The 26,747-nt window shown below is 40.4% G+C and overlaps 1 protein-coding gene across 1 annotated transcript; it reads left to right on the top strand.

The window, feature by feature from the left end:
* Positions 1 to 436: 436 nt before the first annotated feature.
* Positions 437 to 25,791, top strand: LOC309559665 (relaxin-3-like). Its single transcript, XM_082263039.1, has 2 exons — positions 437 to 698; positions 25,247 to 25,791. Exons 1-2 carry the CDS (start codon positions 482 to 484, stop codon positions 25,615 to 25,617), a joined length of 588 nt encoding a protein of 195 aa, XP_082119165.1. The 5' UTR covers positions 437 to 481; the 3' UTR covers positions 25,618 to 25,791.
* The last annotated feature ends 956 nt before the right edge of the window (positions 25,792 to 26,747 follow it).

Here is a 26,747-nt window from a genome sequence, read left to right as displayed (position 1 = left end):
TGTCAAAAACAGGTACCTGTTCCCCCCTGAAAGGTACCAAATGCGGCACCAGAGGGGGGTGAAGCAGATAAGCAGAAGTTCCACTTTTGGGTGTAACTCCGCTTTAAAGTCAATGGGAACCTGTCCACAGCAGCCCTTACTCTGTGTCATCTATCAGTATGAAGCAGCCAAGACAATGGAAAGAAAGCAGAATTTGTATGAGTGCTCTCCACAGACCCCTCATGATTGTAGAAGGGATGGCGAGTGCATGACTGGATGCAGCGAGGTGGAAGACGCTAACGGTAGAAGACACAGGTGGGAGGGGATGGAAGAGGGGTGAGTCATGGGCTCTGATGGGGGGGATATAAAGCAATGGTGCAGGTTATACAGGACATCACTGACACGGAGAACTGAAGTGACAGGCGGACTCCTACACAGCACGTCCCGTTATAATTGAGAACAGAGAGCCCTAGGCGCGCCTCAGGTGACGGGGGTGTCTCCAATGGCGCTCTTGCGAGGCACAGTGCTGTTCGCGGCCGGTCTGTTCATCCTTGCGTCCGCACTGCCCGGCGAGCTGAGGGGCCAGAGGAGCCCGGTAAGCGGTACCGAGTACGGCGTGAAGCTGTGCGGACGAGAGTTTATCCGTGCTGTCATCTTTACGTGCGGGGGGTCCCGCTGGAAGAGGATACCTGAGGAGGATACCGGCTTCGTGAGGAGAGGTGAGCAGCCCGCCAATTTTACCAACTCGCTGAGGCGCTTCACCGCCTCTTCAAGTGTCTTTATATAGTGGAATCTTCTACATTCCTCTGCTATAGGCTGGACACAGCAACTGATGAGGGTGAAAAGAATTTGTAAGCCTAAACTTTTTTAAATGTGTTGGTTTATCCACTTGACCTCCGACTTAGCTGTAGAATAATAATAATAATTTAAAATTATAATAATAATAATTTATCCCCCCCCCCCCTTCATGAACAGGGCATTTTTTGCGATACGACGCTGCGTTACTTTAACTGACAATTGCGCGGTCATGTGATGCTGTACCCAACTAATATGTATATCCTTTTTTATCCACAAATAGTGTTCTTTTGGTAGTATTTGATCACCTCCTAAGTTTTTTTTTTTTTTTTTTTTTTTTTTGCGCTATAAACTGACAATTAAAAAAATATATATTTTTTACTTCATGCTATAAAACATATCCAGTAAAAAAAATCTTAATTTCTTCTTTAATTTAGGCCAATATATATTCTGCTACACATTTTTGGTAAATAAATAAATCCCAATAAGTGTTAATGGATTGGTTTGTGCAAAAGTTATAGTTTCTACGAACTATGGGATATATTTTATTTTTTACTAGTAATGGTAATCAGCGACCTATTGTGGGACTGCGATATTGCGGTGGACATTCAGACACTAACACTAATACAGTGATCAGTGCTAAAAAAAAAAAAAAAAAACATGCGCTGTCACAGTACTAATGACATTTTATAAGGTGTTTTATTTAGGTTTTGGTTAGAATACATAAAAAGGACAATGAGTTTAAGAGCCGGTTCACATTACAGCGATCCGACTTGCCGGGGCGACCTCACAAGTCGGAGCGGCCGGCACGGAGGAAGTCTATGCAGGTCGCCCCAAAGAAGCTCCGGACCCTTTTCCTAAGTCGGAGCGACTTGTGTCGCTCCTATTAGAATGGGTCCACAGCTTCTCTATGGCAGGTGACCTGTCAGGCTCTTAGGATCCATTCACACTAGCGCCTGACAAGTCGCGGTGGGTCGCTCGCCATTGAATAGTACAGGATCCGTTCTAATAGGAGCGACACAAGTCACTCCGACTTAGAAAAAGGGTCCTGTACTACTTTGGGGCGACCTGGAGGCGACTTGCATTGACTTCAATTATATGAAGTCCGTGCAAGTTGCGCCGAGGTCGCGGTGCACTTCACAGGTCGCCCCAGCAAGTCGTGTCGCGCCAGTGTGAATGGGCGCTAATTGAATAAATGTAATGCTTACTGAAGGGGTATATTATCTTACTTATTTGAGCACCTGGTACCCAGTATCGTAAAATAGAGGTTTGTAGCATAACAGTTATATAAAGGAAGAACCATTCACACAATAACTTTCATACTTGCTTCTTCCCAACCCTATATTTGTAACACAAATGGTTGGTAAGGATGTAGAAAAGACTAAAGCCGACATGGGTCGAAATTCAGACGGTTCAGCTGGAACCGGCTGAATTTCAATCCATGTATGGACAGGGTGATTCTGCCGAAGTTGATCTACCAATCGACTTCTGTACAAACTCCTTGTTTGAATATTTCCTCTCAATCAGCGCCACCAGCTAAAGCTGATCAGTGTATTCTGATGGCGGGGAAGTTTCCCCACTGTCAGAATACAAGCAGGAGGATTCCTCAATCTACATCCAATTTGAGGATAAGGAAATCAAATAATTTTTTTCTTTTTCGTTCAACCAGAGAAAATGAATCATCTATGGGCTGTCTTAGAATCAAGATCTAAAGTAGGCACATCTGTGTAGCTTGTCATTAGGGATTCCAGCCATAAATTCCACATTTTATAGAATTGTTTGGGGCAAGCTCTGCCAGCATGTCATCGTGTGCTTGGGTAAATCTGCACTTATCAGGCAAAGTACTTGTGTTAAAGTTGGAGGGCTTGGATTCTTCCACTTGAGTAGTATAGACCTTTGCTTGCAAAATTATTAAGTGAAAAATAATATATTCATGGACCAGAGGACTAAGGTAATTCAAGAAGACATACTGCAGAAGTTCTGGGACTGGAAGATCTAAGATGAGTGTCTAGTATGGATTGTAATGCTTCCCAAAAGGCAGTGATGCAAGAAAACAGAATTTAGGATAGCTGGGGAGTCACATCTAAGACAGTGGCCCATAAGGCGTTTAGTGTAAATGATGTATAAACTTAAATTGTATAAGTTTATCTGCCAATACTGATAGTATCTGCAAATTAGGTATTCATTACTTCCTCCCAGCTATTTTAAGTTTTAGATAAGTAACCTTAATAAAAAAAAAAAAAAAATGGTGAGTTTAGGTGACCTTCAATGTGTGAGAGTTGACAATCAGTTCATCTTACTTTACTTTGTATTACGCTTTAAAAATTGTAGGGTATTTTTTTTTACACGGTTGAAAAGCCGATCTTGGCTCACAAGCTGCTCAAGATTAGACAAATGCCTTGCCACTAGAGCTGCATGATTACCGTATTGTTAAAAAATCGCGAACTCGATTCACCCCCCCTCACAATCTTAAAACAGCATGTCCTCGATTCTTACAGAGCTGTTCTCTGCTCACTCACAGCTGTCAAAAAAAAAAAAAAAAAACCCCAGCAAATGTTTAACATTGTTAAGACTGCCAGATAACTATATACACAATGCTTTAAAATGTATCATTTTGTTCTTTTAGATCAAAGGAATGAACTTCCGTCTGTAAGTAAGGGCAGCTTAACCTCTTAAAGACTAAGCCTTTTTCTGACACTTGTTGCTTACAAGTAAAAATAAGCATTTTTTGCTAGAAAATTACTTAGAACCCTCAAACATTTTATATATGTATATATATTTTTTTTAGCGGAGACCCTAGAGAATAAAATGACAATTGTTGAAATAGTTTATGTCACACTGTAATTGCGCAGAAGTCTTTCAAACGCAGTTTTTTGGGAAAAAATACACGCTAATGAATTAAAAAAAATAAAAACAGTATAGGTAGCCCAAATTTTTTGTATAATGTAAAAGATGATGTTACGCCGAGAATCATGATCTTTATTCTAAGCAAAAAAATTGGGATTCTCATTTTATCCAGAATCGTGCAGCTCTACTTGTCACCTGTTCTCAGTGAGACATATTTCCATCTTAAATTAGCTGAAGTCTTAATGATTTACGTTCTACTAGTCAGTGTCAGATTTTAATAAATGTATTAGTAGTTTGCAATAAAGAGCAAACAAATTGCATTAGTTTGTTAGTGGATATAGAAATATGAGCTTTTTATGGGATCTTTGTGTCAGAGCCATTTTAAAGGTAATCTTCAATGTCCAGTATATCTAGAAGTAGTTTGTCACATTCTAGTGGACTGTTTTTGTAATTTTGAAGTAATTTTGTAGTTTCTCGAAGCCAGGTCTTCAGTTCCAATGACTGTCAGGAACATACTGTAAAATTTTATATGCACACAGGTAACAGACATCTTGATCCAATCACCATGGAAAGGCAGAAGACCTGCTTTTCCTTGGTGCCTTGGTGTTCGCGTTACCTGTGTTGTAATAAAAGCTGGCATACAATCCTGACACTCGTGAAAATGTAAGTTGTTTCTTGGATAAGCTACAAAAAGTCTTCAACATTATAAAACAAGTTCAGCTAAATGTGTGATTAACTACTTACTAGACATACCATGACTTGGAGAGAACCTTCACGGACAGTTTAGTGTTCAGGCAGCAATCATTGTCAAGAATGTACAACTCTATGTAAATTCCTACTGTGAAATGTCAATATAAATGTATTATGTAATTTTTTTTTTCACTGTTTCAGTATAATAGAACACTACTGTATTTCATAGCTTCACAAACCAGCTACACAATTGACATATGTACTAACACATGTTTCTTAATATCAAAGGGATAATCCTAATAAATAGAAAACTTTTGCGTCTCATTGTTCTGTCTATATTAGGTGTTTAACAAAACACCCAAAAACAAGGATCTTCTCTCATAAACTGGTCATTTTTTTTCTCTATCCTCTAGTTAAAGGATAACGCTAAACCTGCTCTCTGCCACATTCTAAACCTAATCTATCTAACCCTGTAAAGCAAAAATCACTGTACTTACAGCTTCTGCAGCCGATCTGGTCCGATTCTATCGCTGGAGACCGGACCGGATCAGGTGCAGAAAAGGTAATTACAGTGATTTTTTTTTTGCTTTACAGGGTTAGATAGATTAGGTTTAGAATGTGGCAGAGAGCAGGTTTAGCGTTAGTTACGTTTTGCCTTGACTTATCCTTTAATGTTGGACATATGCAGAATGTCCTGTTTTTCGAATAGCTGATGCTTAGCCATTTTCCAAATAACCACCTTAACCACTTAAGCCCCGGAAGATTTTACCCCCATTCCGACCAGGGGGTATTTTGCGATTCGGCACTGCGTGACTTTAACGGAGAATTGCGCGGTCGTGCGACGCTGTACCTAAACGAATTTGGCGTCCTTTTTTTCCCACAAACAGAGCTTTCTTTTGGCGGTATTTGATCACCTGTGCGATTTTTTGATCACGCGCTATAAACAAAAAAAGAGCGTCCATTTTGCAAAAATAGCAATATTTTTCCCTTTTTTTTATATGAAATTCCCCCCAAAAAAAATGTAAAAATCAAAATTTTTTAAAATTTTCGGCCAATTTGTTTTATGCTACCTATGTTTGGTAAAAAAAATCGCAAAAAGCGTATTTTGATTGGTTTGCGCAAAAGTTATTGCGTTTACTAACTAAGGGAAAGATTTTTGTCATTTTTGTTGTTTTTTTTTTTAACGCGTAATGGCGGCGATCTGCGATTTTTTTTTTGCGGTACTGCGACATTGCGGCGGACAGATCGGACCCTTGACTGACATTTTTGACACTTTTGGGGTTACCAGTGACATTTCTACAGTAATCAGTGCTATACATATGCACTGTTACTGTAAAAATACACTGGTAGTGAAGGGGTTAACTTTATTTGAGAGGGAGGGGCTGTGTGTGTCCCTAGGGGCGTGATTCTAACTGTGATTGGCTGGGGCTTCAGCTGTATGCAGAGTGATCAACGGATCTACATAGTAGATCCATGTGATCAGCTCTCATACAGCGAGGAGAATGACAGGCAGCTTGTTTACACAAGCTGCCTGACTTTCTCCCTCTCCCCCGCCGATCGCCGAGTGGCCGGCGGACATCGGGTCCGCCGGTCACACGCGCGGGGGGGTCCGTGACCACTCGGGAGCGGGAGCGCGCCTCCGGGGGCGCGCGCTCGCTCCCTAGACCCTCACAAGCTAGTGACGTAGCCCTACGTCACTTTGCCTGTGAGGGGCTGACCGCCGACATAGATAGTCGTGCGGCGGTCGGCAAGTGGTTAAACCATATACACAAATAACTTGATACACACTAGTTAAACATTCTTTGATTTGACAGGGATATGTTCTCACATTATGTGATTTTTTTTGTACATTTTAAAATTTGTGGAAAATATGTGAATAAACTGCGCTAACTTAAAACGAATCTGTAAAGTAAAACACAATATAAAGCTGCTAACACTCCAACCGACAGTGATGGTGATCAAAATATTAAGAAAAATAGTGCAGCGCTAAAAATGTGTGAGTAAATGTGTACGAAGTAAAATGTGAACAATCAAACCAAAATGCAAAAAAATTCAAAAAATCAAAGTCCAGAATGTCCAAGTGTAAACTGTGACTTGAAAAAGGTGTTGACTCCAGCATGTGAAATAACTGCAACAAACGATAAATCCCACACCAAAGGAATAAAGGAATCAAGATGTGCTCACCAGATGGTATGGACCCAAAGTACTGTACAGCAAATGGGTCATACGCGCTGTATATGTAGATGTCCTCGGTACCGAATAGGCAGGAACCTCAGCAGCGTCGCTGGATCACAGGTGGTGATGATTATCTTCCAAACTGGTCCGCACGGGAATGCCTAGGAGTCCCCACTCATGGGATTGTGGAGAGGGATAAACCAAAAGGACACCATAGCATAATACTGTATGGGCAATTTATTGGAAGATAAAGGAATACACTTACAATTTCACAGGTGGTAAGAAGCATTCCGAAAAGATAGGCACTCATGATACTACTAACGCGTTTCCTTAAAAATAACATCCTCAAAGGAATTAGCCTAGGAGTATCATGAGTGCCTATCTTTTCTGAATGCCTCTTCCTTTATCTTCCAATAAATTGCCCATACAGTATTATGCTATGGTGTCCTTTTGGTTTATCCCTCTCCACAATCCCATGAGTGGGGACTCCTAGGCATTCCCTTGCGGACCGGTTTGGAAGATATTCATCACCACCTGTGATCCAGCGAAGCTGCTGAGGTTCCTGCCTATTCGGTACCGAGGACATCTACATATACAGCATGTATGACCCATTTGCTGTACAGTACTTTGGGTCCATACCATCTGGTGAGCACATTTTAATTCCTTTGGTGTGGGATTTATCGTTTGTTGCAGTTATTTCACATGCTGGAGTCCACACCTTTTTCAAGTCACAGTTTACACTTTATGGACATTCTGGACTTTGATTTTTTGCATTTTTTTGCATTTTGGTTTGATTGTTCACATTTTACTTTTTGCATTTACTCACACATTTTTAGAGCTGCACTATTTTTCTTAATATTTTAAAATTTGTACATTTTTACCAGACGCTGTGCACACAATAACTAATGTAAGTGTTCTTTAAAACTTTTTGTATCATCCTAAACAGCTTCTCTGTCACAGAGATTTTTTTTATATATCTACAGAAATGCAGACAGTTCAAATTGTAGTATTTATTTACATCGGTGGTCAGTGGAAAAGTGTCCCCTTACACCTATATAATTCTTCAAATCTTTTTTTTGTATCCTCTTCAAAAGCTTTTCTCAACCTTTTTATCAGAGAGGATTCATTGACATTTCTTTGTATCGGGGAACCTCTGCTAAAAATGTTTATATCTACAGCTTCTTCTACACTAGTGTGATCAGTAAGTTGTAGATCTAGTAATAATGGCAGTTCAAATTGTAGTATGAGTTGTAGTGCCCCCTTACATTGGTGGTTGGTGATTTAGTGCCCTCTCACATTGGTGGTCAGTGGAGAAGTGCCCCCTTGCATTGGTGGTCAGTGGAGAAGTGCCCCCTTACACTGGCGGTCAGTACTTGAATTCTTCAAAACTTGTTTGTATCATCCTAAAAAGCTTTTCCCAATCTTTTTATCATATAGGAATAATTGAAATAACTTTTATGTATTGGGAACCTCTGCTAAAATTTTAATATCTATAGCTCATGGTACATTAGCATGATCAGTAAGTTGTCAATATAGTAATATTGGTAAAGTAATTATCGCAGAACTAATAGCAGTTCAAATTGTAGTATTTCTTTACACTGGTGGTCAGTGGTGTAGTGCCCCCCTATATTGGTGGCCACTGGCCAATGAAGAAGTGCCTCCTTACATTGGTGGTGGTCAGGAGTGTAGTGCTCCCTTACATTCGTGGTGTAGTGCCCTTTTACAGTGGTGGTCAGTGGAGAAGTGTCTCCTTAAATCTGTGGTCAGAAATGGTGTGTCTTCTACTGTATATTGCTGATTAGTGGTGTAATGCTCTCTTACATTGGTGGTCACTGAAGAAGTGCCTCCTTACATTGGAGGTCAGTGCAAGGACCCCCTTAGATTGGTATTAAATAAGAGAAGGACCCCTTGCACTGGAAGTAAGGAGAAAGAATCCCTCTTACATTGATGGTCAGTGCAAAGAATGTCTCCCTTACAGACTGCTAAAAAGATCACTGATGTTAGTAGTTACTTTTCAGCAAGATTCTCCACTGGTTTAAAACTATTGGCTCTGCTAACAGTGCCATAACTGAGCATACATCAATTTATCATTGCTCACTACTCAAGGAACCCCAGCCATCCCCTGGAGGAACTATGGCTAAAAAAGTTTGATCTAACATACCTTCATATCAGATATACTACTGTGCAAAAGTTTTAGGCAGGTTTGAAAAAGTGTTGTAAATGAACCCCTTCACGCCGATGGAATGCAAATTTGACATTGTTTCAGCATCTCCTGTCCCACCAAGAGACCCAAGTGACCAGTCGGCACGTTCCGCCAGTTGGCCGAAGACCCAAACAAACCCCGGATTGGGCTTTGATCGGGTCTCCGATATAGAAACCTGGAAGCAATGTCATGACATTACTTCCGGGTAGAAAAAAATTACCGTATTCAAAACAGCCAAACTTGTCATTTTGAATGCTTTTAAATGCAGAGAAGGGGTTTGGGGTATTTTAGACCCCATATCTCTCCATAAAGAGTACCTGTCACTGCCTATTACGGTCGCAAGGGATGTTTACATTCCTTGTGAGACCAATAAAAGTGTTAATTTTTTTTTTTTTTAAAAAGGACAGTGTAAAAAAAAAAATAATTAAAAAAATAAATAAATAAATAGGAAAAAAATGTAAAGCACCCGCCCCTCTGTGTTTGCGCGCAGAAGCGAACACATACGTAAGTCACGCCTGCATATGTAAATGGTGTTAAAACCACATATGTGCGGTATCACCGTTCTCATTAGAGTGAGATCAATAATTCAAGCACAAGACCTCCTCTGTAACTCTAAACTCTGTAACTCTAAACAGATAACCGTTAATTATTTTTAAAGCTGCTGAGATTTTTAAGTACCGTAGTTTGTGTGCAATTTTAAGGCATGAAATGTTAGGTATCTATTTACTCGGTGTAGCATCATCTTTCACATGCTACAAAAAAAATTGGGCTAACTTTACTGTTTTGGTTTTTTTAATTCATGAAAGTGTATTTCTTCCCAAAAAATTGCATTTGAAAGACCGCTGCGCAAATACTGTGTGACATAAAATATTGCAACGATCGCCATATTATTCTCAAGGGTCTCTGCTAAAATATATATATATATATATATATATATATATATATATATAATATATATTTATAATGTTTGGGGGTCCTAAGTAATTTTCTAGCAAAAAATACTGATTTTAAATTGTAAGTAATAAATGTCAGAAAAAGGCTTAGGCATGAAGGGGTTAAGAGGCTTTCAGAAATAGAAGTGTTAATAGTCTAGATTTTTATCAATTAATGAAATCAAAAGTATATGAACAGAAGAGAAATCCAAATCAAATTATTTGGTGTGACCACACTTTGCCTTTAAAACAACATCAACTCTTCTAAGTACACTTGCACACAGTTTTACAGGAACTCAGCAGGTAGGTTGTTGCAAGCATCTCGGAGAATTAACCGCAGATTTTCTGTGAATGTAGGCTGCCTCAAATCCTTCTGTCTCCTCATGTAATTCCAGACAGACTTGATAATGTTGTGATCAGGGCTCCTTCACTTCCAGGACTCCTTGTTCCTCTTTATGATAAAGATAGTTCTTAATAACATTAGCTGTATGTTTGTGGTCATTGCCCTGCTTCAGAATAACTTTGGAGCCAATCACACGCCTCCCTGGTGGTATGGCATGATGGATAAGTATCTGCCTGTATAACACCATTGATCCTGACTAGGGATGATCGAACGGTTCGGGTCGACCAGCGGTTCGACCGGAACATTGACTGTTCGAGGTTCGGCCGAATTCCGAACTTTTTGCTGAAAAAGTTCGGAATTCGGCAACCAGAACCGACCAAAATGCAATGGGACAGGAACTGGGCTTTAAAAGCCCGTGATTGGACCAGAACCATCAGTAAAAGCCAATTGAGGGGGCAGGAGAATGCTAGGAATGTGATTGGAGTGACTAGGGGTCCAGAGGCCAATCATTAGTGAATACGCCCCCCAGTATATAAGATAGCCCCACCAAATCTCTACCATTTTAATACAGGGCTGTGGAAGAGAGTGGAAGCAGTTCTGTTACTTCTGCTTCAAAGTGTCATTTAGCAATTATTAGTGTGAGGAAAGGGATATCTAGTGTAGTTAGGGTACTATTTTCCACTATAGTTAGATTTAATAATCTAGTTTCTGTAGGGAAAGTGTTAAGTGTAAGGGGACCGTAGTGTAGTGTAGGGTTAACTGACTCCGACTGCTATGGCAGGGTGACCTTTCCATGTCAGGGTGACCGCTATAGAGAAAAGATCGTTTCTCTTAGAACACTTATAGAACCGGATAGTGGCTTCGCCCCTGTCACTCTGCTTTTTGTTGCAGGCGTTTATAGGGCTTTTTTGAGGACGTTTGGAGTCAGGCATGATATCTGAACTTCTGTGTAGGGGTATATATACACACACACACACACATGTATGTATGTGTGTATATATATATATATACAGTAAACCCCCCTCCATTGCGGGGGTTACGTTCCGGACCCAGCCGCGAAAAGTGAAATTCCGCGAAATAGAAAAACCCTATTAAAATGCATTGTAGGCATGTTTTTTTACTGTCACTGTACGTGTAGAAGCATTTTAAGGTCTTTAAACACACTTTTAAAACAATAGAAACTCATTTAAACACATAAAAGATACTAAGAGACATAGCAAGAGCTATGGAAAACACAAAAATATTTCATTTTTAATGATTTATATAGTAAAATAACATTACAAAAAAAACCGCGAATTACCGGGACCGCAAAAACTGAACCGCGATGTAGCGGGGGATTACTGTACACATATATAGATGTGAAAGTAGCAGAAACCTATGCTTGCGCTAATGAAATAATTAACACCCATATGGCTTCTCTGCTATAACACCTATATGTGTGTATGTGTATAAATACATAAGTGTGTGTGTGTGTGTGTATATATATATATATATATATATATACCCCTATACAGAATTTCAGAGGTTTTGCCTGCCTCCAAAGACCCCCAAAAAATGCCCAAAAAAACCGCCTGCTGCAAAAACACACCTGGGCGTTTTTGTAGCTGGTGTTTTTTTGGGCGTCTTTGGAGGCAGGCATAACATCTGTACTTCTGTGTAGGGGTATATATATATATATATATATATATATATATATATATATATATATATATATATACACACACACACACACACATGTATGTAAATATACACATATATAGGTGTGAAAGTAGCAGAAACCTATGCTTGCGCTAATGAAATAATTAACACCCATATGGCTTCTCTGCTATCACACCTATATATGTGTATGTGTATAAATACATATAAGTGTGTGTGTGTATATATACCCCTATACAGAAGTTCAGATGTTATGCCTGCCTCCAAAAACCCCCAATAAATGCCCAAAAAAAAACGCCTGCAACAACACACCTGGGCGTTTTTTTGGGCATTTTTTGGGGGTCTTTGGAGGCAGGCAAAACATCTGAAATTCTGTATAGGGGTATATATACACACACACTTATATGTATTTATACACATACACACATATAGGTGTTATAGCAGAGAAGCCATATGGGTGTTAATTATTTCATTAGTGCAAGCATAGGTTTCTGCTACTTTCACACCTATATATGTGTATATATACATACGTGTGTGTGTATATAAACCCCTACACAGAAGTACAGATGTTATGCCTGCCTCCAAAGACGCCCAAAAAATGCCAGCTACAAAAACGTCCAGGTGTGTTTTTTGCAGCAGGTGTTTTTTTTGGGCATTTTTTGGGGGTCTTTGGAGGCAGGCAAAACATCTGAAATTCTGTATAGGGGTATATATACACACACACTTATATGTATTTATACACATACACACATATAGGTGTTATAGCAGAGAAGCCATGTGGGTGTTAATTATTTCATTAGCGCAAGCATAGGTTTCTGCTACTTTCACACCTATATATGTGTATATATACATACGTGTGTGTGTGTGTGTGTGTGTGTGTGTGTGTGTGTGTGTGTATATATACCCCTACACAGAAGTTCTGATGTTATGCTTGCCTCCAAAGACCCCCAAAAAATGCCCCAAAAAACGCCTGCTATAAAACCGGCAAGGTGTGAAAATAGCGGAGCCACTATCCTGTTCAACTGCAATTCTAATACAAGCAAACTTTTTTCTTATGGTTCTGGACATGCTACAGAGCTGAAACTTCACAGGTACACTTTTTAGACCCCCCAGACACTAAAACCAAAGAATAATAATAATTTTTTCAATAATTGGCTCTCTATCAAAAATGAAAATTTTAAGAACTTTTTTTTGTGTGATTAATAGTCCCTGGGGCATGACCCAGAACCCTAGGCACTTTTTAGGGGCATTTATTGGGTTTTAGGGCTTCAAAATTGTGTTTTTTGATTACTGAAGTTCGGGTCCCATTGATTTCAATGGGGTTCTGAAATCCGGGCCGAACTTTCTGGAAGTTCGGGTGTTCTGGTCGAACCGAACTTTTGAAAAGTTCGATCATCCCTAATCCTGACCAAATTTCCAACTTAATTTGCAGAAATGCAGCCCCAAACTTGCAAGGAACCTCCACCATGCTTCACTGCAGACATTTATTACTGTACCATTCTCCAGCCCTTCAGTGAACAAACTGCCTCCTGCTACAGTCAAATATTTAAAGTAAAAATATTTAAATACACTGATTAAAAAGTGTTCCTTTAATATTTTTGAGCAGTATATAGCATCGAGTCAATTAACCAGTTGCCAACCGCCCGCCGCAGTTTTACTGTGGCAAGGTGGCTCGGCTGTGTGAACCGACGTAACTGTACGTCGGTCGCGCGGGGCTAGTGGGTGCCTCTGCCGTCCTCTGCGAGGTTCTGATTTGGTTGAGAGACGATCAGTCATCATGTCCAGGCCAATGATTTTTGGCCTGGACCTGGTGATCGGTTACTTACCAATTGCAGAACGTCCTGTGCCTGTTTAATGTAAACACAGGCACAGGAAATTATGCAATTGTTTCTCCTGGAGCCCTTTTCCATTCCAGCATGAGAAGAAAGAACATCAACTGTGAGTACACAAGCACTACACTGACACCAGTACACATAGGCACATATTTAACCCTTGATCACCCCCCAGTTAACGCGTTCACTCCCTGTCACAGTGTACACTATAAACAGTATACAGATAATTTAATAAGTGTCACTTGTGACTTCAGTTAGTGTGAAAGATAGTTAGCGGTAGTTAGTGTCTGTTCCAGGTTTAGGGTACCCGCCATATATTCCCTAATAAAGATTTATCTTCTGCATTGCCCTGTCACAGTGTCACTATTATAGTGTACAGATCTTTTTCTGATCACTGTATTAGTGTCACAGGTGACATCAGTTAGCGTTAACATTAAGTAGCGTCAATACAGGATAGCATCAGATTGCCCACCGCATATTTAGTAATACATTTTAACCCTTTGATTGCCAGTCACACACACTAAACACCTCCATTACTAGTATAGTGTCTGAACGGATCAATATCTTTAATCTGATCAGAACTATACTAGCATCCCCAATAGTTTAGTTTAGTGTACCCAAAACATTTTTTTGGTAGCGGTTCAAACAGTCCTTGACAACCAGGTGTTTTTTTTTACCTGTGAGTCACACTAGGTACCTATAAATTTATTGGCCAAAATGTCCAAACAGAGGTACACTAGTGAAGAGGCCTACACAATGCTCAGCATGACAGATGACAGCAATGGGGAAGCCGCGCTGTCAGAATCAGGCTCAGTATTCGAACCTGTATAGAGCAGCGGCACCCTGACATATAGCTCTGATGACGGAGTAGTGGTCCCTGCTAAGGTCAAGCGTACCGACCCTTTTCTTCTGTTGCTGAGGTGCAAGAATCGCAGGGTTCTCATATGCAGCAGAGTATCAGTACTAGTGCCGCTCAACCTTCTGGTGAACTGGCAAGCACCAGCGGCCTAGTACATCCTGGTCATAGTCAAACTAGCACTGCAGTAACACTTGGTAATTTGACGAGTCCCATAAGTGCAGTTCAAGCTGGTGCGGTGTCTAGCGCTAGTAGTGTCCCACAGCCACCAATAATTCGAAGACAGGCCCGTAGAGACCATAGTGTCCTTCCTGATGCACTTGCAAATCCTGATTGGGAGCCCACCACTTCTGCAGCCCCCGTACTTCCCACATTCACTGGCCAGCGTGGAATTCAGATGGAAACAGACGATTTTACTCTCCTTGGTTTTTATGAGCTGTTTTTCACGGAAGATCTGTATAGATTTATTGTGGACAAAAGTAATTTATATGCCGATCAATTCATTGCCACAAATCCAAATTTGACCCTTGCCAGAGAATTTGCATGAAAACTTATCACTGTTTCTGTATTTAAAATCTTTCTGGGCCTATCCCTCCTCATGGGCATTAGGCTACGTTCACATGTAGGCGTTTTGGGGTGTTTTTCGGCTCTAAGGATCAGCTCAAAAAACGCCCAACAAGACAAATCCTATTCATTTCAATGGCCCCTGTTCACATCTGAGCGTTCCGATGCCTTGAGCAAAACGCCCGACGCTTCAAAAAGTACAGAAGCTTTTTTTTTTGGGCAGATTACAGGCGTTTTTGCCCCATAGACTTCAATACAAACACTGGAAAGATGATATAGAGCATTTTATAGGCGTTTTGTAGCTGCTGATCTGCTCAAACAGCATCTCTCCACCCAGCTCTCCACCCCTTGTCACACCTCTGCTTTAGCACATGTTCTGCAAAATGGAGGACACCACTTTACTTTTGGAAGCTGAAGGCTTCATTGCACTAGTGAGGACATATCCATGCGTGTACGATGCAAAGAACTTGCATTACAAGAATCAATATTGGTAGAATTTGTCCTCATGCACACGAAGGTCATCATACATTGCCCAGAACTGGCCACGCTCTCGCCGATTAGCGATCACAGGATGGACCCAGTATTGTCAATCCCTCGCTTCCTCCAGCATCAGAATTGGTATCAGATATGGGGTCAAGATGTATAAGCTCTGTGACAGGGCAACAGGCTATACATCCAGTTTCCGGATTTATGAGGGAAAAGATAGCAATATGGAGCCTCCCAGCTGCCCCAGACTACATGGGGAGCAGTAGCAAAATTGTTTGGGACTTGGTGTCACCCTTATTCGGAAAGGGGTATTTTTATACGTGGACAATTATTACGCAGGCATGCCACTTTTTAGTCACCTTTTTGATTTTGGAATTGGCGCACGTGGCACCGTGCAACCTAATCACTGGGGCTTCCCCCAACAACTTGTAGATTCCCGACTTAGATGGGGGGAGAGAGCCTGCTTGAAGCGCATTACATTGCTTGCAGTGAATTGGAGGGACACACTGGTACAAAAAAGTGTCTTTATACTTCAGAAATAAATCCTTCCTAAAATTCCAAGAAGAGATCATCACAGCCCTTCTGTATCCAGAAGGTGCTGTGGCCCAAATTAACAATCCAGATGCAGTGAGCCGGCTGCATGAGAGGCATTTTCCAGATGTCCTGTCTAGTACTCCCACCCAAAGAGCACCCCAAAGAAGATGTGTCTGTAGAATGTGTGGCTATAGAGAAGTGACCCGCTTTTTTTGTCCCTCCTGTCCTGGCCAACCTGGTCTCTGTATCGGGGACTGTTTCCGTCGCTACCACACACCAGTAGAGTATTAGTATAGGGTACAGCATGGCACAGTCTAGGGCACACTTTCACACAGGGTCTCGAAAGATGTTGGCGATCGCATTTTGAGAGACCCTAGCCTGGAACAGTTTTTTTTTTTTTACCATTACAATAAAAGCTAAAAAAAAAAAAAATTAAAAATTAAAAAAGCCAAAATTAGTTGCGGTTTTTATTGAGTTAATTTTCTGTTCTTACTCTAGTTTTCTAATCTTTCTACTTTTACTGTACTTTTAAAAAATACTGTTATAATGTAATGCTTTTTTGTTACTGTTTATCATTGTTAAACCATAGTTTTCTTTGCAGATACCATCATTGTACTGTACTGTATGCCTTTATAATGTAATGTTTTATTGTTGCTGTGTTTTTCATTGTTAACCATAGTTTCCTTTGCAGGTATGCCCATCAGCTGCAGCATTGATTTGTTTATTCTGACAGCAACAGCGTATACTTAAATCAATCATTGATGAGCCACACCACCGTATCTGGAATTCCTCCTCTGAGTCACTTTGAATACAGGGCTAGTTTCCACTCATATGGCTATCACCAAGCTCATAAGTACTTGCATAAGTACTGTGGTGTGGCTCATTATATCTCCTCAGGGGTACAGCTGATGAGACCTTGTGGTGAAACCCTGAGGTGAGAGGCCATCCAGGTGTGGTGAAGGAAGCACAAGCACTTTTATAAGCACCTTTTTGCTGCCAAGTCTTGCACTTTTGGATTTGAAGAAATTGGCTATGAATTTTTGATGCACTTTATATGAACATTTATTAATTAGTGCACTTTGAGTGATTTGTTTACACTAATACTGATTGCACATTTCTTGTAGCATATTGCACATTTTTCTAGCACTTTAATATATTGCATGCACCTTATGATTTAGCATATTTTGCACATTTATATTGTAAATTATGTGTGTGTAGCGCTGTACTATTGGATGGATTTATGTTTTTTGGGATATGCAGTGATAAGCATAGGTTGTAATAGCGGCTACTTTAGATTTATTATTTGCACCTAAGGAGACACATTTTAGTTGCGCAGATTTTTTATAATTTTCCTTGTTTGAATCTTATCCGACCAATCTTGGTGTGGTCAGATGCTTTAAGGGCAAAGGATATATCAAGAGTTTAATAGATCCCAATTAAAAAAGAAAAAAAAAAAAAAGAATACCTGTCATTACTTATTGCTATCATAGGGGATATTTAAATTCTCTGTGATAACAATAAAAATGATTACAAAAAAAAAGTGAAAGGGAAGGTGTCAAAATAATATAAAGAAGCAAAAAATAATAATAAAAAAAAAATGTAAGCACCCCTGTCCCCCTGTTTGCGCGCAAATGCAAGCATTGGTCCGGTGTCATGTGTAAACAGCAATTGCGGCATCCATGTGAGGTATCGCCACAAACGTCAGATCGAGGGCAGTAATTCTTGCAGTAGACCTCCTCTGTAAATCTAAAGTGGTAACCTGTAAAGGCTTTTAAAGACTTTTCAAAATGTACGTAGTTTGTTGCCGCTGCACCGGCATGCGCAATTTTAAAGCATGTCATGTTTGGTATCTATGTACTCTGCATAGGATCATCTTTTATATTTTACCGAACAATATGGCAATATATAGTGTATTTGTGCAATAAATTAAAAAAAAAAATTTTTTTTTCCCAAAAAATTGCGTTTGGAAAATCTCTGTGCAAATACTGTGTGACAAAAAAATTGCAACATCAACCATTTTGTTCTGTAGGGCCTCTGCTTTAAGGAAATATATGTTTGGGGGTTCAAAGTAATTTTCTAGTAAAAAAAATAAATATTTTTTTCATGTACTGTAAACAAAAAGTGTCAGAAAGGGCTTGGTCTTCAAGTGATTAGAAGAGTGGGTGATGTGTGGCATAAGCTTCTAATATTGGGCATAAAATGCCAGGACAGTTCAAACACTCCCCCAAATTACCCCTTTTTGCAAAGTAGACACCCCAAACTATTTGTTGAGAGGCACGTTGAGTCCATGCAGTATTTTATATTTTTCCACAAGTTTCGGGAAAATGACAATTTTTTTTTTTTTTTTTTTACAAAAAGTTTTCGCTAAATGATATATTGCTCACACATTCCATGGGAATATGTGCAATGACCCCCCAAAATACATTCTGCTTCTCCTGAAATGTCAAGATTGCACAACCCCCCCCCCCCCCCCAACTAACCCCATTTTGGAAAGTAGACACTCAAAGCTATTTGCTGAAAGGCATGTTGAGTTCATGGAATATTTTATATTTTGCCACAAGTTTCAGGAAAATTTTATACACAAAGTTGTCACCTAAATGATATATTGCCCACTCATGCCTAAAATACATTCTGCTGCTTCTCCTGAGTATGGAGATAACACATGTGTGAGACTTTTTTGCAGTCTAGCCACGTACAAGATCCCAAAAACCAATCACTGCCTTCAGGCTTTCTAAATAGTGAGGAGTGAAATCAACTATTTACACCCTTAGAAAGCCTGAAGGAAGTTATTGGTTTTCGGGGTCCTATACGCGGCTAGACTGCCAAAAAGTCTCACACATCTGATATTTCCATACTCAGGAGAAGCAGCAAAATGTATTTTGTGGTGTAATTCCACACATACCCATGGCATGCGTGAGCAATTTATCATTTCAATGACCACTTTGTGTAATAACATTATTATTTTTTTTTTTTTTGTCCTTTTTTCCAAACACCTGTGACAAAAAAATTAAATATTCAATAGGCTCAACATGCCTTTCAGGAAATTCCTTGGGTTGTCTACTTTCCAAAAATAGGTAATTTGGGGGGGGGGGGGGGGGGGTTGTACTGCCCTGCCATTTTAGCACATCAGTCAGAAAGTAAAAGCTACATAAATTCCAGTATGTACGCTATAACTTTTGCAAAAACCAATAAATATACGCTTTCTGAGATTTTTTTTTTTTATCAAATGAGTGTAGCTAAATGAATTTTGGCCTAAATGTATGACAAAAATTGAGTTTATTGGATATTTTTTATAGGAAAAGGTAGCAAGTGTCATTTTTTTCAGAAAATTTTCTGTCTTTTTTCGTTTATATCGCTTAAAATAAAAACCGCAGAGGTAAACAAATTTCACCAAAAGAAAGCTCTATTTGTGGGGGAAATAAAGGACATAAATTTAGTTTGGGTACAGCATTGCATGACTGCACAATTACCAGTTGAAGTCACGTAGTGCCAAATTGCAAAAAATGGCCTATTAATTAAGGGGGTAAAACCTTCCGGTCCAGAAGTGGTTAAACTCCAGGGATATTGATCTGATCAGTTAAGTAGCAGAGGGAGTTGTTAATCAGTTTTAGCTGCTTTGATGTTAATTAAATTAACAGGTGCACTAGATGGGCAACAATGAGACAACCTCCAAAACAGGAACGGTTTTACAGGTGAGGCCACTGACATTTTTTTTCCCCACTCATCTTTTCTGACTGTTTTTTACTAGTTTTGCATTTGGCTAGGGTCAGTGTCACTACCGGTAGCATGAGGCGATACCTGGACACTATAGAGGTTGCACAGGCAGTCCAACTCCTCCAAGATGGCACATCAATACGTGCCATTGCCAGAAGATTTCTTGGGTCTCCCAGCTTAGTCTCAAGAGCATGAAAGAAATTCCAGAAGACAGGCAAGGAGCTGGACAAGGCTGTAGAAGGTCCTTAACCCATCAGAAGGACCGATTTCTGCTTCTTTGTGCAAGGAGGAACAGGATGAGCACTGCCAAAGCCTTACAAAATGACTTCCAGCAGGCCACTGGTGTGAATGTCTCTGTCACGGGGTAACGTGGCAGAGCCTGACGTAAGAGGAGTGGCTTACCGGGTAACTGGCGTGGCATAGGTTCACCAGAGGCACGGAGTCTAAGTGTAAGCCGGTTTTCACCAGGGCCCCAGATGGTGGGGATGGATTTGGCTGCTTGCTAACACCAGGTCGCGGCCCCCTGGATTCCCTGGGAGAGCCAGGAACAGGTCCAGGACCAATAGCCGGTAGCAGGTAAACAGATCAGGACGAGACAGGAGGATAGTCAGGACAAGCCAAGGTCAGGGCCGGCAGCGGGTAATCAGAATCCAAAGACAAGCTGGGTCAGGTAAACAGGAACAGCAGATATAACAGGCACAGGATACAGGAGCGCTGAAGACAACACAGCAAAGTGCAGTGCTGCTGGGCTGTTTAAATAAGGCAGCCTGTTTGCCAATTATTGCAATTAGTCTGCTCTGGGTTAACCCTTTAGGTTGCAGACTCATGACAGCACATCAGTGTGCTCAGGAAGCGTTCCTAACAGCGCCTGCGCAGGGTATTCAGTCTCTGACTAAACAATCAGAAACAGACTTCATGAGGGTGGCCTGAGGGCACGACGTCCTCTAGTGGGCCCTGTGCTCACTGCCTGGCACTGTGGAGTTCAATTGGCTATTGCCATTGAACACCAGAATTGGCAGGCCCGCCACTGGCGCCCTGTGATTTTCACAGATGAGAGCAGGTTCACCTTGAACATATGTAACAGATGTGAAAGGGTCTGGAGAAGCCCTGGAGAATGTTATGCAGCCTGTAACATTGTTCAGCATGACCGATTTGGTGGGTCAGTAGTGGCCTGGGGAGGCATATCCATGGAGGGACACAGACCTCTACAGACTAGACAATGGCACCCATAGTGCCATTAGGTATCGGGATGAAATCCTTGGACCCATTGTCAGAACCTATGCTGGTGCAGTGAGTCCTGGGTTCCGCCTGGTGCATGACAATGCCCAGCCTCATGTGGTGAGAGTATGCAGGAATTGGTACCATTGAATGGCCCCCATGCTCGTCTGATCTAAATCCAATAGAACACCTCTGGGACATTATGTTTCAATCCATCCAACGCCGCCAGGTTGCACCTCGGTCTGTTCAGGAGCTCAGTGATGCCCTGGTCCAGATCTAGGAGGAAATACCCTAGGACACCATCCGTCTTTGAATTCAGCCCTCTGTAGGTTGATAATTTTAATTTCCATCAAATGATGTGGCATCCTTTCGTTCCTAACACTTTACCCAGACCATATCAGTATAGATATCCAGCATGATATTTTTTCCCCCATTGAGATCCGATGTGTTTTCAAAGTGTTCCTTTATTTATTTAATTTTTTTGTTTTTGTTTTTTTTTTGAGCAGTGTACATTTTTCTGCACCCTAGTTCCTATGTTTTTGTGCATAGTTTAGTTGTTTAGCCTTTTTTTCATGTTGAAGGGTTATCTTTTTGGCTGCAATTTTTCCATGCAGACCACTTCTGGCCAGACTTCTCCAGGCAGTAGATAGGTATACCTGGGTCTCACTGGTTTCTGCCAGTTCTCTGCTGATGGCACTGCTGGACATCTACTGATGGTGAAGGGAAGTAAACATGATGTGTCTTTATCTGCATTACATTTTGTTGGCTGACCACTGCATCTCTGGCCCTCAATGTTGCCCATTTCTTTGTACTTCTTCGAAAGAGCTGGAACAGCACGTCTTGAAACCCCAGTCTGTTTAACCACTTAAGCCCCGGAGGATTTTCCTGCTCAAAGACCAGGGCCTATTTTGCGATTCGGGACTGCGTGATTTTAGCGGACAATTGCGCGGTCGAACGACGCTGTACCCAAATGAAATTGATGTCTTTTTTTCCCCACAAACCAAGCGTTCTTATGGTGGTATTTGATCACCTGTGCGATTTTTTTTTTTTTTTTTTTTTTTTTTTTCTTGCGACATTGCGGCGGACAGATCGGACCCCTGACTAACATTTTTGACACTTTTGGGTGTACCAGTGACATTACTACAGTAATCAGTGCTAAAAATATGCACTGTTATTGTAAAAATTACACTGGCAGGGAAGGGGTTAACTTTATTAGTGATCAAGGGGTCAAGTGTGTCCCTAGGGGCGTGATTCTAACTGTAAAGGGGCGTGGCTTGTGATGTAACAACAGAGACATACGATTCTACATAGCAGGATCGTGTAGTCTCTGAAGTTACATCAGGGAGAATGACAGACGATTTTGTTTACATGAGCTGCCCGCCTTTCTCCCTCTCCAGCGGGAGATCGCGAGTGACCGGCGGAAATTGGAGCCGCCGGTCACTCGTGCGGGGATGTGCAGGAACGAGCGGGGGCACGCGCTCGCCCCCTAGAGGCTCCTGGGCGAGCGATGTAGCCCTACGTCGGTTTGCCCAGGAGAGCCAGACTGCCTCAGTAAATAGTCATGCGGCAGTCGGCAAGTGGTTAAAATCTTTGCCTGTGAGACATTTCCTGATGCAGTATAACTACCTTTTTGTCTTGCTGCTGTGTTCAGTCTTTTAATGTATAATATATTATCAGCACAATATTAAATAAACCTAATGTGAAAATCTAAATCCGTATATGATCAGCACAATAAAAACTTATACACAAATAATATAAACCCCTCATTGATTAAAAATTATTGGCGTATGACTTGTGACATGAAACTGTCTTCCACAACATCACCTTAATAGCAGACTCACCCAGTTTTAACCACCTGCCGACCACTGCTATAGGTCAGCTGTGCTGCGCAGGATCACATGTGTGTGTGTGTGTGTATATTTATACATGATCTTGCACTTCCGGATATCAGGTGCGAATATGTGCCGCCGACGGCTCGCTACCTTTGTGATTCTACAAAGCGGCAGATTGCCGTTCTGTCAGTACAGAAGGTGTGGATCCTGTGCGTATAAAACAGGAACACCGATCCATGCCTTCCACTAGAAAAAACACCTCCCCCACTAAACTGAAACACCAGCTAGGCCCAGAGTTAACCCTTTGATCGCCCCTGATGCTAACTCCCAGTGTCCTTAATACAGTGACCGTGCATATTTTTAGCACTGGTCACTGTATTAGTGTCACTGGTTCCCAAATATGTGTCTGTTAGGTGTACAATTTGTCCACCGCAATATCACAGTCCCGCTAGAAGTTGCTGATCGCCGCAGTTAGTAGTAAAATAAATAGAAATTCCATAAATATAACCCATAGTTTGTAGAATCTATAATTTTTGCGCAAACCATCAATAAAAGGATTATTGTGATTTTTTTTTTTTTACCCAAAATGTGTAGCAGAATACATATTGGCTTAACCACTTTAACACTGCTCACTGTGCCTCTACTGCTCATTATCATCTGGCGACGTAGACCTACATCACCAGACATTCCCCTCGCTCCCGCTGTGACTGAATCGGGCCAGGGGAGGAGGTGATCACCGCCACTCTTCCCCCGATGGAGATCCGCCCGCTTGTGTAAACAAAGCAGGCGGATCTCCTAAGTGACAGGCAGGGTCAGATGGCAGGATTCAGCATAGCTGAACCTGCGATCTGTGCCTGTGTCACACAGTCCCCTCCCCCCACACATGTCAGTAAGCACCAGGCATACATTAACCCCTTGATCACCAATAAAAGTTAACCCCTTCCCTGCCAGTGTCATTTTTACAGTAACAGTGCATATTTATAGCACTGATTACTGTAGTAATGTCACTGGTATCCCCAAAAATGTCAGTCAAGGGTCCGATCTGTCTGCTGCAATGTCGCAGTCCCGCAAAAAAAATCACAGATCGCCGCCATTACTAGTTAAAAAAAAAAAAAGACAATAAAAATGACAAATTTCCCATAGTTTGTAGCTGCGACAACTTTTGCGCAAACCAATCAAAATACTCTTTTTGCAAATTTTTTTTTTTTTTTTTAACCAAAAATATGTAGCAGAAAACAAATTGGCCTAAAATGTTTAAAAATTTAGATTTTTACATTTTTTTTTTGGGGGAGAATTTCATGTAAAAAAAATTTGAAAAATAGTGTTATTTTTTCAAAATTGTCGCTCTTTTTTTGTTTATAGCGCAAGAGGTAAAAATCGCACAGGTGATCAAATACCACCAAAAGAAAGCTCTGTTTGTGGGGAAAAAAAGGACATCAATTTAATTTGGGTACAGCATCGCCCGACCGCGCAATTGTCCGTTAAAGTAACACAGTGCCGAATCGCAAAATATAGCCTGGTCAGGAATGGGGTAAAATCTTCCGGTCTTAAAGCGGTTAAAAATACGCTTATTGAGAACTTTTTTGTCAAAGACATGTAGCTAAATACATTTTGGCCTAAATATGACAAAAATTTACAATATTGGATATTTAACCGTCAAAGTAGAAAAATATTGTTATTTTTTCAAAATTGTCGCTTTTTTTTATTAATATCGCAAAAAATGAAAAGCGCAGAGGTGATCAAATACCACCAAAAGAACGCTCTGTTTGTGGGGAAAAAAAGGACGTAAATTTTGTTTGAGTACGGCGTTGCATGACCGCGTAATTGTCAGTTAAAGCCGCACAGTGCCAAATCGCAAAAAGTGGCCCAGATGTCAAGCAGGAAAATCCTCCGGTGGTAAAGTGGTTAAATTGATGAAAACTTTTTTTTTTTTTTGGATATGTTTTACAGCAGAAAGTTAAAAATATTGTGTTTTTTTTTTTTTTTTAATAGTCGGTTGTTTTTAGTGCAAAAAATAAAAACCACAGAGGTGATCAAATACATCCAAAATAAAGCTAAATTTGTGGGGAAACAAAGGACAAATTTTATTCACAACTGCCTAAAACTTTTGCACAGTACTGTACATAACACTGGGCTATTAATACGGTCTTATAACAAATGAGGAGTTATGACTCCTGATTTTACCTATGTATTGTTATATCTTGCATTTACAGTAAATTTTGACCTGCAAGGTTTTCTTTCTGTAGTAGAGAACAAAGCTTCCTTCTAAAATGTTAGTCTACATAACATAACAATTATTTGTTTTATGTATTAAGGCAGAACAAAAGTGTAAGAGTTGATAACATATAGCACTTGTTGCACTTTAGCAGAATGCACCTTTTTATTGGCTCAGAACAGTGAAAAGGTTGTCATGTATTCTGCCCTTTGCATTTTGGCTTTTCAGATATAACTGACTCTATAATGCTATTAAAACCTTAAAACAGAGTTAGATAATGTTGGTTTTTAATAAAGTTATAAAATACTTTCTAAAAGCAAACGCAGGTAAATATTAAATGTTTAATGTGTTTTTCTTTCTTTTTTTTCCCCCAAGATAACTTGCAGGATTCCACTAACAGAGAAGTAAACCAGTTGATGGTACAGGCACTTTTAGGAACTAACCTGGAACAGCTTCAGAAGCCTGATTTTCACCAAAAACAGGAACATTTATTACAACATCCCTTTACCGCCTATGATGATTTCAAAGACCGCATACCAGTATCGGAGGATTTTAGTGAGTACATGCATCAAGTGGAAGATACAGATAGAAAAATCCAGCGTGAATCTCAGAACAGTGGTACTCTAGGTTCAGATTGGTTCCCATGGACAACATTCTCTAGGACAAGGAGAGAAATGTCTATTGGAGTGGCAGGCATTTGTTGCAAATGGGGCTGCACAAAAGCAGAAATCAGCACCTTGTGCTAAGTGAAGCGATTACTGATGTACATCTCATATACCTTTTTGTTTGCATAGACGTAGAACTTAGACTTTGAACTACAAATGTATTTCACAAACACTGACTATACAGATTATTTGGTTGATCACTCTTTGTACTTTAACCAAAGGCCCTATGTGGCTTATTCATGTTAAAGTGGCCCTTTTTTTTTATCAATGTTATTTCATTAATTGAACATTCTATGTTGTTGAAACATGACAGAAATCAAGTTGGATTCGGAATGTGAGTTTACAGTTGGGGGATTTCATAAATGTGTGGCTGTAGAATGCAAGTTTATTATTCTGTTGATGTAATGTTACAGGAATGCTGTACAGAGTATAGACAATATAACACATTGTGGAACTATTATGTAGATAAAGCAGCAATTAAAGCAAATACGACTTTTTAGTTCATCTTCTTTGCAGTTGAAAATATGACATCTGATATAAGTATATAAGTTTTTTTTTCTTACAACTGGAGTTGCTTTCTCTCAGCCACCAGTTAGATCTAGTCCGACCCTGAAACTTTTAAGAAAAAAAAAAAGGGGGCTTTGGACAAGTAATTTTTGTTTTTAGTAAGAATACATTGATACATTATTAGTACATCAAGTCCTTGGTGTTTATTTTAACCACTTCCTGCAAACCAACGTACCTGTACATCGGCTTGCAGAAGTGGTTGTACCGGGATGATGCCTACAGCTCTAGACATTAACCCGGTACCGTTTTTTTTTTTAGTTAGAGCCAGTGGTCGGCTTTTTAGAAGATAACAGCCGATGCGGCTCAGCAGCTGCTTGGCCGTTATCCCAGCGAGTGGCTCTGCCCGGGTCTCCCATCGGTCATGCGGGCCGACTGGTTGGAGTCCCGAACCAAGCCGGATTAAATTAATCAGATTTTTTTTTTTTTAACAGTTAAAAACAAAAAATTAAATAAAATAGTAAAAATAAAATTAAAAGCACCCCCTGTCCCCATGAGTAAGTTGCACCCGCAAATGAAAACGGTGTTAAAATCACAATCGCAAGAGCAATAGTTCTAGATATAGACCACCTCTGTTAACTCTAAACTGGTAACCGTTAACATTTTTTAAAGCGTGGCCTATGGAAATCTTTAGGTACCGTAGTTTG

The sequence above is a fragment of the Pelophylax lessonae genome, assembly GCF_965119305.1.
Source record: "Pelophylax lessonae genome assembly, chromosome: 1".
In the NCBI taxonomy this organism is placed as follows: Eukaryota; Metazoa; Chordata; class Amphibia; order Anura; family Ranidae; genus Pelophylax; species Pelophylax lessonae.
This window is presented reverse-complemented; position numbering and strand designations above follow the sequence as displayed.